The sequence below is a fragment of the Limulus polyphemus genome, unplaced genomic scaffold, assembly GCF_000517525.1.
Source record: "Limulus polyphemus unplaced genomic scaffold, Limulus_polyphemus-2.1.2 Scaffold119, whole genome shotgun sequence".
NCBI classification, from domain to species: Eukaryota; Metazoa; Arthropoda; class Merostomata; order Xiphosura; family Limulidae; genus Limulus; species Limulus polyphemus.
In genome coordinates, this window is record NW_013665729.1 from 681,933 (window position 1) to 694,739 (window position 12,807).

A 12,807-nucleotide genomic window follows, 5' to 3' on the forward strand; every position below is an offset into this window, starting at 1 on the left:
AAACGTCTTTCGAAGAGAAATCCATATATATATATATTATTAATTTTTACATAGTGATTGCTATCTTTCTTAAACAACTATATCACATTGCATAATTATTGTATTTCGACAGACGAGATTACTCGGTTGGAAAATTATAAATAATAACAAATAACAGCCAAATTCATAAACTGATTATTCACTGTAATCGCATTAGTCCTCAAGATAATTAAAATAAACCTAGTCCTTCAAAGCTGTCCCCCCAGTGGCACAGCGGTATGTCTGCAGACTTACAACGCTAGAATCCGGGTTTCGATACCCGTGATGGGCAGAGCACGGATAGCCATCTGTGCTTAATTATAAACTTTCAAAGCTTTTTTTTTAGACTTATCAGACTATTATTTTTCTCATTACTTAAGTAGCGCCCAATTTATCTAAACAGTCTCGTTAACAATACATAACAATTAAATAATAATTGTTAATAATGCGTTAATAATTATCCCGTTAAAAAACAAAAAAACATATTTAATCGATGAAATATACACATATATACTGACTTGTACATCCTGCAGGCTCATCACTTCCATCGCCGCAATCATCTGTTCCGTCACAGAAACGGCTAGGTGGAATACAGTTCCCGTTGTTACAGTAGTATTCTGTCAGTCTGCACCCTCTGGTGACTGGAATCACAACTAAGCCGAAGCACGTTAAGATCAACACATTCTTGAGTTTAAGTGCTGCTTTGTATATGCAACTCTTCATTGTGAAGTCACGAAAGAAATGTTGAAAATGATGTTGTGGTATTAAGGTGGTTTATCATAGCGTTTGAGTGGCTTCAATTTTACCTTCCGTTGTTTCACATGATTGTTTTGTCCAGTCTAAATAAAGAAATATCATGTTGATTTTCTTAAACAGTTTTAATTTCAACTCCTTTACAAAATCAAACAATAGCCCCTCTCATTCCGACAAAATAGGCTAAAACACAAAGTCTGCTTGTCTTAGTAATTTAGTCGTAAAATCAACGGTAATATCGACTAGAGTTTTTAGTACTTTGATTTTGCTCATGTTATATACATCTATGATGTCCAGCTTTTTTAACTCTACCACCTTATGGCTGCTTAAAACAAACACACACACGCCTCTGTTTATTTTAAATATCTATATCTACGTACATCCCTTTTTAAATATTTTACCCCCCCCCCCTATATAATCAATCGTAGTAAAGCATTCTCAATTTTTATAATAATATTTGTGTCGTGACTAGTAATTTTGATACGCCATAATGACGTATCGTATAATTATTTAGGTGGTTAAACTAAAAGAAATATTATTTCAATTAATGTCTTAATATTAACGTAGTAATCTAATGTTTTGATGGGTAGTTCTAAATAGTGTACGTATGTTTTCGTAAGTAAAGACTTAAACGCTTTAAATGAACATATAATTATGGCGCAGAATTAAATATAAAAAGTAAAAATTTATATTTTTGATTGAAACCAATATAAATCGTCTAGATCTGAAAAACCCAATCTTTTGTTAATTACACAATTGAAATGTTTGTTTCTTCAATATGGCTATTCCTCTCAACTTGCCATAACGGAGAGAAATAAATACGATCCGAAAAATAAGTGTTAGAAATTTTTATTAATAGGTTCTTTTAAGACATCACAATAGACAATTATTATAATAGTTTTATTTTTGAGTTCGAAATCTTTCAGAGATCTTCGTTTTAATGCAGTATACGATTATCAATGTTCCATCAAAACTCAAACTGACCAACTGTTTTCGGGTCGTATATAACAGGCCAGGATTTACTCTAATACCTTTCAAATGTATATATTATATTTCTATAATTTAACTATTAGACTATGTTGTGATAATTTGAGGCCATTTTAGATAAGACAGTAATATTTGTGTGTATGTGTTTTTTACAAACTAATATTATTTCGTCTTTACTTTTAAGCGAAACGCATTTAGAGGTATCAGATATTGAAAAGATTTGGTCGTTTCGTGTTACCACTTGTTGTTTTGAAAAATAATAAAATGGCGTAAAATTTTCCTTTGGCTGTTTTAGTACCCATGGCAACAAGTCATGTAAAACACCACTAGCGTGACGTAAGCTATTGACGTCTCCAAATTTTAAACCACGCAATTGCAGAAACTCTCCTAGTATCACAAATTAAACGAATCACTGGTGTATGAATGATTCACGCAAAACATTGTTTGTGGGATTTCAATATAATTGTAATGTAAATGTTCAAAACAAGTATCTCAAATTATTAGCATGGCGACAAAGTACAGTTTCGATTTTGAGATTTTATTATACCATAAAAAAACGTGGAATTGTGAGAACTTCAATTATATTTAGTTAGTTTTCACCATTTTCGTCCCTAAAACTGACAAATCTATAGTGATGGCACTATATCATTAGGATTTTAAGAAAAAAGTCCACGAAGGCCTATTTTACGCAAGCTTCTTCACTTTATACTTAACTATATTATATTTGATAAATATTAATGTGTTCTATGTCTAAGTTCACCTTGATTGTGGCTAAATTGTTTCACATTTAATTCATCATCTCTCTAGTGTATAGAAATTATATTTAAATTCAGCTACAAAAATAACTTAAAATTTCTGTGTAAACACAATAAAAAACTACCTAACATAACTTTGTGTATTAGAATGCCTAATTTTACTGAATAACGATCATAAGGAAATTATTTTCTTCTACGACTGGATAAAGTTATAACTGTTTGGTTTTATGTCATATTACTAAGGTTCTATATTTAATTGTTAGATTCTACTCTATTTTCTTACGCTGAACAACAAATTAAGTACCAAATTAACATCATAAAACAATAGAATTAATCTTATAAAAACAACATCGTGATGGATAAAAAGAGAATGAAAAGCTTTATGCTTCTATGTCACATTTCAGCATAGTAAAAAATAACAAAGGTTCTCAATTAGTTTGGTGGAAGCTGTGTCTATTTATAACCTATTCATATTCAAGATGAAAGATGTTTTAATTAAGTTACCTCTTGAAATTATAATTTCAAGATTTTTCTTGTAAGTATGCCTCAGCTATTGAAAAGTGTTATCAACGTTAACACTTATTTTCATTTCTTGTTTTATATAACAACTATACAAGATTAGCGATGATATTTTGGAACTGACGGTACCTTCCATCCTATCGGTATTCAAGGAACAATAAAAAATAACGTTTTCAAGCTTTAAATAATAAACCTTATAAATTAGTTTCAATGTTGTTTTTAAAGGCATCCAATTACAATTTATTTGTAAAAAAAAAAAGGAGTACGTAAGAAAATGTGAGAAAGGAGACAAACATTTCCTCTGATAAACACCAGAATGCATGAACAAAGAACAAACTTAAAGCATTTTACAAGATCTTCCTTTAGTATATAATCTTTGTTTCTTTGTTATAATGTTTAATTAAAATTGAAACATCTTCCATGGAAGATTTACACACTGTTTAATCTATCAAATGGGTTACTTTAATGAGATACTATAACAGATAAATTGATCTATTATATAATTAGTTTTTTTTAACACCTACTACACGAGCCACCCCAGCATTTAGTACTGAGCCTAGGATGGTCAAAAGAGGTCATTCCGGAAACCGGTGATTTAGGGTTAGTTCGATAGATCTCGATGAATGAAGTTCGGCACAACTTCTAAAACGAAAAAAAAAGCTAAATATTATTGGAAATATGACATTATGAAATCTATATAGATTATACTATTGTGGTACTATACTAGGTATTAATACCACCCTTCTTATATTTCCTCTTCATTGTAGAAATGGCATTTTTAATTTCAGAATCACTAGGGACATCATCTTGTAATGCATCGTGCATCTGCTTCAACTTCAACACTGCATCTCTGCAATTAGTTTTACAAAATACTGAAACTTAAGATTTCTTATATATGATTCCAATTCCACTTTTTGAAGCTAAAGATACTATTATGCCCGTTGTTTTATGTTTCGCTATCAATACAGTAATCAATTGATGAATCTCCGATTTAGTTGGTATGTCAAATCGATTAAGATATCTTCGAATAAGTTCTTCTTCTTCATCCGACCTGGACTCACGGTTTAGATTAATCGCAACACTTAAATCATCATATTCACAACCACATCTAGAACACTTCAAGCATGTTTCATTACTACATCGTTTTACTTTATATGTTGGCTCTCGTGGTCTCGAGTCAGGTCACGGGTCAGGCCCAGCGATCTAGACCTCAAAAATTGTGTCAAACGTCTTGTTTTTATCTATTAATAACAACCCAAACCTTTCCGGAATAACTCATTTTTTTGGATCCACGTAAAGATGTCGTTCTGGTTCGTGTGTTAAAATGTTACTTAATTAACAAAAAGAATTCATCTCTAAAGATTCAAAATTTTTAGTTAAACACAAACAAAAAGAACCTGACATAACTTTGTGTATTAGAATGCCTAATTTAACTGAATAACAATCATAAGGAGATTCTTTTCTTTTTCAAGTAGAGAAAGTTGCATCTGAATGTAAAACTATATAACAGAACTATTTGTGACAACAAATACGCTGTAAATAAACAAAAGTGCAAATGCTATGCACATGCATTATCTTTCATTTATTATAATTAAAACCCATCAGCCATATATTTGCCCAACTCACTAAATGATCTAAAGCCTTTTGTAAATCAGCGGCATCCTCTTCACAGCTAGCAACACCCAAGACCTGTTGCATTTATGTTTTTGTTTCTAACAATAGCAACAACTTATTAGGAATACACTATTATACTTTGCTGCGAGAGTTTATACACGAATGTCAGTTATACTCTCTGTACAGAGATCATTATGCAGAGCCCCATTATTCTACTGATTTTTCTTGTAAGACGTTCTAAGAATGGTTATGGTACTTTATATAAATCTATAACTCATAGCATATTGCTTACAAAAACTGTTTCAGCCTGAGTGTCATACTTTTAAACCTCTGCCTAAAAATAAGCAATAAGTATTTTGAACTGTTTAAACAGTTTGAAAAATAAAAAAAACACTTCACTCTTGGGATTGAGTATTATGAGCCACTGAATCAATTCCTTTGTAAACCAAAGTTATAGAAATCAAGTAATTTGAACCATGTAAGTAGTTTCTTAAGAAGAGTGTTGCTAGGGGCTCACTATTTTTTATTTTTATCAAACTTGTTTGTTTGTTTGTTGAATTTTGCGCAAAACACTCGAGGACTATCTGCTCTATCTGTCCCTAATTCTGCAGTGATAGCCTAGAGGGAAGGCAACCAGTCAACACCAACCACTGCCAATTGTCTTACTATTCTTTATCAACAAATGGTATGATTGACTGTTACATAATAACGCCCCTAAGACTGAAAGGGCGAGCATGATTACAAGTCGAGCGCCCTAACCTAATATACTGAACTATTTAAAAAAGTAGATCTTAAGTATGGAGAATCATTTATGTGTTATAATATGAATACCACACTGTAACGTAAATTCTTTGAACATCTGAAAATACTTTTGTAATGAGAGTAAATACAGGGAATTGCATGTTTTTTTTAAATATTAATACGGATATGGCAGATGCGGAGTGGTTAGAATACTATTTTCATGCCCTCCAGTGGCACAGCGGTATGTCTGCGGACTTACAACACTAGAAACCGGGTTTCGATACCCGTGGTGGGTAGAGCACAGATAGCCTATCGTGTAGCTTTGTGCTTAACTACAAACAAACTATTTTCATACATTCTTCTAATTCATGAAAATCCTTAAGGGAATAGATAAAGAATGCATTGTTGAAAATATAATAGGCCTAATACTAATGTCTTGTGACGAGGATAATTTCTTGTTAAGAATAAGTGTAGAGACCTAAGTATTTAAGCATCCTCAATAGTTTTATTATAATAATAAGTACTGAAACTATGTATTTTGAATTATTTCCCAACTTATTAATAAGACAAAGTAATGTAATCTTAGAACTTAGAATCACTTAAGCACTTTATTAAGTGCTTGGAACTAAGTATTTTGAACATATCAAAACCCACTTAATAAGTATGATTAAAACTTACATGGTTGATATTTGGCAATAATAGCACTTAAATAAGATAACCATGTGATTCAAAAATTGAATGAGTACCTTTCTAATATAATTATGTATTTTAAGATAATTGCGATAACGCGATTAGTAAGAGTTACAATATTTTATGGATTGCTCCTGTCTTGGCTGTTAAAACAAAAAATACTACTGTCAGCTAGTTTGAAAATTATGATAGTCACAACATGCTCACGAAGATAAACATCATAAACTCTCAACATGTTTCCGTATCTCTACTTGTTAACACTATGATGAAATTCATACCATATGTCTGTACGTATATGTAAAATACACAAGAGAAACTAAACTTTTATGTACGAAGTTGGTAAGAATGCTACACTATGATCTTAACAGCTCCATACACGTTCCCAAGTGCCACAAGTTAATCATGAAACTGAAAAGTCAGTTCTTCGACAAAATTCCAGATTTGGAAATACTTATGTTGTTGTTTTTTTCCAGAAGGTAAACTAATTATACTACGTACGTAAATTACAAAACCTTTAAGAGAAGTTTTGTACCTTTACAAACGCCCTCTATAAAACAATAGTTTGACAATGCTAACAAAATTTCAGAAAACAAAACAAATTCAGAGTGATTTAATTCTATTTAGTTTAACTAATTCTGCAGGAGCCACTTTGGGGAAGAAAAAATATATAGTAGTTGAATAAAAATCATAAAATTGTCTTTATTTTTATAATAATGCTCTTAATGTTTTTTTTTTGATAAAGCTACAGCTGGGACATTTGTTTGCAGGTGCAGGTAATAAATTTATTAAAACACAGGTAATCACCTGAGATTTACTTTGTACAGACAGTGAGCTACACTTTTAAAACAGGAATAGTTGTTTCCACTTGTATGTAGTTCCTCTAAAAGATCATTTAAATCTCGGATTCAATCTCATATACACATATTTAACTTCACAGAAATGTGAATCATTTTCACGAAACTTACTTCAAGAAATCAGGATCAAAACCTTCGCGTTCATAAAAGGGGAGTATATCCTACATAGATAGGTTGCCTTCATAATTAACCTCAACAGAATTTTTAGATTCTAAATTTCCTGTTTGTTTTATCGAGCATGGGTTTGGACACTGCAATTTTGTAAACGAGGAATCTGGAAAGAAAAAAAGGCAATTATAGTGGAAAATTTAGTCAAACAAATCCTGTAACACAAATAACTAAAATACACGTCAGTTTCTACAGTTATATAGCCGTCAAGTGTCTTTTTATTGCACAGGTTAGAAGAAGTATAATTATCTCAGAAGTGAAAGTCCATAGTTGATGGTATTGATTATATCATTAAGCTTGGTAATAAACAAAAAAAGACACGAAACTACTTAGAGGCGGTACAAAAAAAAATTGGTCTGAACGTAGGCCAATACAAAGACAAATAATACGTTCTACTTTCCTCTACAATCAATCAATATTAATTCAAGCTCAATTAACACTACAGTACTAATATATTTAAACATCTGAACTCTACTTGAATAAAACCGTTCTTACGTCCTCCAAGCTATTAACGATTTTGAATCATATTTTTAGAAGCTGCATTAGTTGTTGGCTCACTCGTACTACTTAAAACTTATGTGAGGATTGTATGACCACGGAATGATTCAATGCATGTACTTTATATTTAGCAGTTATATGATTTCTTGAACTTTCAATATTTATATCGTAGCTTAATAATAACACATATGTGTTGTGTGTTGTTTTTTCATAAATACCTAACTGTGTTATATTCTCGCTGCGTTTAACATATGAGCAAAGCATATTTATCAACTTTATATTTGTATAAAAAAATACTTTAGTGGCTATTCGGAAAGCTTCTTAGTTCTTTAGAACTTCGCACATATACAAGTGTATGAACAGAAAATGAAAATTTTCACTCAGAAAATGTCAATATATCGACAGTAGTACGATCATAAAACACCATGCACTTTAGACTAAAATGAAATAAAAAGCGTTTAGTTTTAGATTTTTCTGTAGTAATATAAATCAAGATATGAACTTTGAGGTCTAAGTAAGGTTTTTACTTCCAAAGATTAAACAGAAACTTTGAATTTGATACCAACATTGGATCATAATTAAACGTAACACGTAAGCTAAGGAAAGTATGTCAAATATACTCGTACAGTGGATAGATATATATTCAGCTGATTATATTCACAGTTAATAGTATTTTTGTCCATGATTTCAATAACTGCTTATGAGGTTAGATGACTTAGGCATAAAGAAAACTTCTTAAGATGAATTTCTTACTACTATTATATGAACATAATTTTAGACACATGCAGCCCACCAATATATGAAACACGACATTTTCAGTTCGTTACCGGGTAATTTCAACAATGCAACTCTCAAGCTATTTAAGTTAACGGCGTAAAGGAAACGTTCTTACACCGGTCCTGTGGTTTTTTTCTTTTTTTTCGGGAGAGTTATACAGTTGTTACGATGAAGATACTTTTTAACTTGTTTAACAATAATATATGTTACTCTTATAGTAAAAAAAGTGTGGTTAAGAAACAAGCGATTAACTTCTAATATAAATTTTGGAATCTGAATCTTCTTAAATGTCATTCAAAGTTTTTATTTGAATAATATTAGAGAATTGATTCACAATTATGAGTAGTTCTATTGCATAATATTATATTATTATACTCCAGATGTCAGTTAAGTTAAACTCAATAACTTCTTCATGGAAAAATCCTTATATATACTCCTAATGTCCAAGATCTGCTTTTCACGCTTGAATTACAAAAGTTAGTTTGTTTGTTTTGTTGCTAAGCAAAAAACTACACAATAGTCTATCTGTGCCCTGCCCACCGAGGCTATCGCAATCTGCGGGTCGCGGGTTCGAATCCCCGTCACACCAAACATGCTCGCCCTTTCAGCCGTGGGGGGGGTTATAATGTGACGGTCAATCTCACTATTCGTTGGTAAAAGAGTAGCTCAAGAGTTGGCGATGGTTGTTGATGACTAACTGGCTTCCTTCTAGTCTTACACTGCTAAATTAGGGACGGCTAGCGTAGATAGACCTCGTGTAGCTTTGCGCGAAATTCATAACAAACAAACAAACCTCAGATGTACAGCTGAGTCACTGGGGGATACAAAAGTTAGTAGTTATTCAGTAGAAAATCTTCTACCCAATTTAAGATTTAATCAAAATCCTAGTTACAACCAATAAAAATTCATTTAAGGTTTAGATGTTGTTAGTACGGATAGTTGAATAAATGCTTGCTTGCTTCTTGTTAAGGATGAAACTACCTGCTCTGCCCACCACATACTGCATTTGCCAAAAGTGCGCCGTTCTTTTTTTACTTTTTGTTTCTGTTTAAATATTTTAAATTTCAAAAGTTAAATTAAGTTAAGCTGAAAATAATCAAAATAGTTTTAGAAAAATAGGAAGTTAACTCAATAATATTAGCGCGATAAATAAAAACTACCCAAAGGAGATATATACATTGCAACGGTTAATTTTTTAAGTCCATACGTTTTATCACTTAGGCATCCTGAATAGGATAGCAATAGCATGATATTCTGTCTTACTTAAATAAGGAACCGATATCAATTTTAAAAGCTCGAGTTAAACGATTCTCTTCGTCGCATGTGACATTTCTTAATGTTTTGCTAATATACTGTATTTTCATTATTATTATTATTATTAAAATAACATTGTACATCTTTCACGTAATAGTTTACATTTACTGCCCTTTCCAAAGATATTTTCCTCACTACGTGAAAAGTGTATGAATAATTATTATTCAACTTTTATTAGTCTTCATTGTGTTGAAAACAGAAATAAAAGTTACAAGAAACTAAATATTGTTTGTAAACCACAACGATAAGTAAATAATTTGTAGTGATTGTTTAACAGTTTTTAATTGATATTGAAAAGGTGGGTTAAAAGGAAAGAATATATTAACAATCTAAATATAAAAAAAAACGTAAAATATGGAAAAAATGAACTGACGCAGTAGTGATGTTATGTTTCTAGTGCATTGTTTCAATTTTTTTTTTATTCTTAGAACACTAGCACGCGGCCGCTCAGACATATTTATCCTAAAAACTTTGAAAGCATAATTCAATTTGTTCGTTTCGTGTTGACTCCCGCCTGTCGCTGCTTGACAATACAAGAAATATAACCATTTTCAATATTTATAATGCTTTATAACTATTTGTGACCATAGTTGGAACAACCTGAGATAACGAACAAAAATTTTTTGACATTTTTCATTGATTTTTATTCATTTTTTTTCTTTGTATGTGTGTGAATCAACAGATATACGTGCTACCCTATATAGTAGCTGTAGCACGCGATGATTCGCAGGCTACCATCTTTGTTACTACCATCATCAGAAATGTTATTACCGAGATCTAGCAGTTATGGTAAAAAAATCCCATTACCTCGTATCTTTCTTGCAAGTTTTTCTTAAATTGAGATTTGTGTCGTTAGCTAATAGCGCTGAATTTGTAGATAGAGCTAGTTTTGATTGGTCTAGGAATAATACTAAAGAGATATACATGATACTTTATAAGAAACGTAATATACAATGGCAAAGTTGAAAATACTAAAACACACATTCCAAAATATTTTTAGTAAGGTTATGTAGAAGAACGCTAGTCTTAATTAATTATGTACTAAAGAAACACATATATAATTTAGAATGAATCACGCTTGTCATGAAGTTTGTATTACAAATATTACTATAGCAGAAGAATACATATTTAAATCTTCATTCTGTAAAATTTTGGGAGAATATATATGTAGATCTTAATGCATCATGTTGTTATAAGTATACTCGGGAAACCTGAAGTTATTTGAAAGTTATGCCACTAAATATATCATAAACAATTTTCTACCTAGACTAGAAAGCACAGGCAACAGAAAATAAAATGTGGGGATAAAGTTACATCTTAATTTAATCTTCGAATTTCACTAAAATCTTATACAGATAAATCATAAAAGAAGTCAGTATTCTCCATATCAAATACCGTAATGATGTTTAGTGCTTGAAATATTAATTGCGTGAATTAACGTTCAACCGTATCTGCCTAATTACGAATAAAAAAATGTATATGATACAATTGAAACGCATACATGAAAACAACCTAATAATAAAGGAACAGTAAAGTTTCAATAAAGCCCTCTTAGAAGGTTGTTGTAGAAAAATTAACGCTCTACTGGTTGATTGGTCTAATAAACTTCCTAAAATTTTACATATGGATTAACCACATAAAACAAGATACAGTTCAGCATGAAGTTGCTTAATGTGTTACGAAATAGCGAGAGCAAGATTAATCGTGTAATTAAATAAACAAAGCATTGTGTCCTCCTACTATTTCGTTAAAGTACTCGAACATTATCATACAAATGAATAAGATAATTTAGTTGTCTATAAGATTAGTGTTTGTCGTCAACAAACGCTAAATGTAGTGGCATTATTTATCCGTGTGTCTTAACTTTCGGAACATTTGAATAAGGAGAAAACAAACAAATATTAGAAATTTCTATATATATTCTCTTAGCTTACTGTGATCAGACTTGAGGAACAAAGTTAGTTTTAACTTATGATAATCAAAAAGTTATTCTGTGGAAATTTTGTTTGCAAACAAAAAATATTCTCCTTATTGATGTTTTTTACACATCTGGTAAACTAACTAACAGGGTAGCACATAAATATTGTCTTTTTAGATATTTTTTTCCCATAAAAGTTTGTTTTCATGAGCATAAAATAAATATCGCTTTGTAATATGTAAAAAACTTGGAAATTTTGCACACAAACAATACTTTAAAGAAAATTTCCCTTACTTGGACAAACTACTAAAAACTGTTTTTAAGAAGAGTATGAATTACATAGAATGAATAATGTAATAAATAAAAATAACGACAAAGCCAATATGAGGTAATAATTGCTGTTAGAAATAAGGTTTGTTACATCCAATTCTAGTTACACTTGAGTTGTTTTAGATATTTTTTTAAAGAGAACGAAATCCAGTTACTGACTATTTCCTGTAAAGTTATTCTGCCTTTCCTCTTGTAGCTGATGGACAGGGTTCGTCTGACGAATATTTTGGACCAAATGTGGTCTATTAACTATCGTCCTATTACCGATAAAATGTGCTCCTCACAGTGGTGTCGTGAGTACGCAGTAAGAAATGACAGTCAAATCCCACTATTCAGTCAAACAAGAGTAACCAAAAGTGCCATATTATATCATACAAATGTTCCTCCTTTAATTATTCTATAGTATCGTACCACTTATCAATAGCAAACCGCCAATCAGCGCTCCTTGTAGATTGATCAGTATTCTACCAGTCGCCATTTCTTCAAGATTCAGTAGTGTCTTACCAGTCAGCGTTCACAGAGGATTCAACAATATCCTACTATTTACGATCACTTTTCCTTAGAAATTCTATAACATATCACTTACACAGAGAACACTGAAGGCTCCTTTCTTCTAAACATTGTATCCTTTTGGCTTTACAACGCTTAAAAATTTCGCTATGCCAATACAATTGTTTGGAAAGGGTTGTAGCATACACCGTGGTGTCATTACATTATTGAATTATCGGGTAATTCGCTGTGAACTAAATACTATATATAATCAGCTAGCACCTGTATTTAGTTATTTACATTATTGAATTATCAGGAATTCGCTGTGAACTAAATACTATATATAATCAGCTATCACCTGTATTTAGTTATTTACATTACT

The 12,807-nt window shown here is 31.1% G+C and overlaps 1 protein-coding gene across 2 annotated transcripts in view; it reads right to left on the bottom strand.

Annotated features, from left to right (window-relative positions):
- Positions 1–12,807, bottom strand: part of LOC106472352 — a 39,288-nt gene that overhangs the window by 15,222 nt on the left and 11,259 nt on the right. The window contains exons 2-3 of one of the 2 annotated variants that reach the window (XM_022401700.1): positions 7,043–7,205; positions 537–857 (exon numbers count right to left, since the gene is read on the bottom strand). In XM_022401700.1, coding sequence (XP_022257408.1) covers positions 537–741 — 205 coding nt within the window. In that variant the 5' untranslated portion in view covers positions 742–857; positions 7,043–7,205. The remainder of the gene's footprint in view (positions 1–536; positions 858–7,042; positions 7,206–12,807) is intronic. The other variant, XM_022401695.1, reaches the window with a different exon arrangement.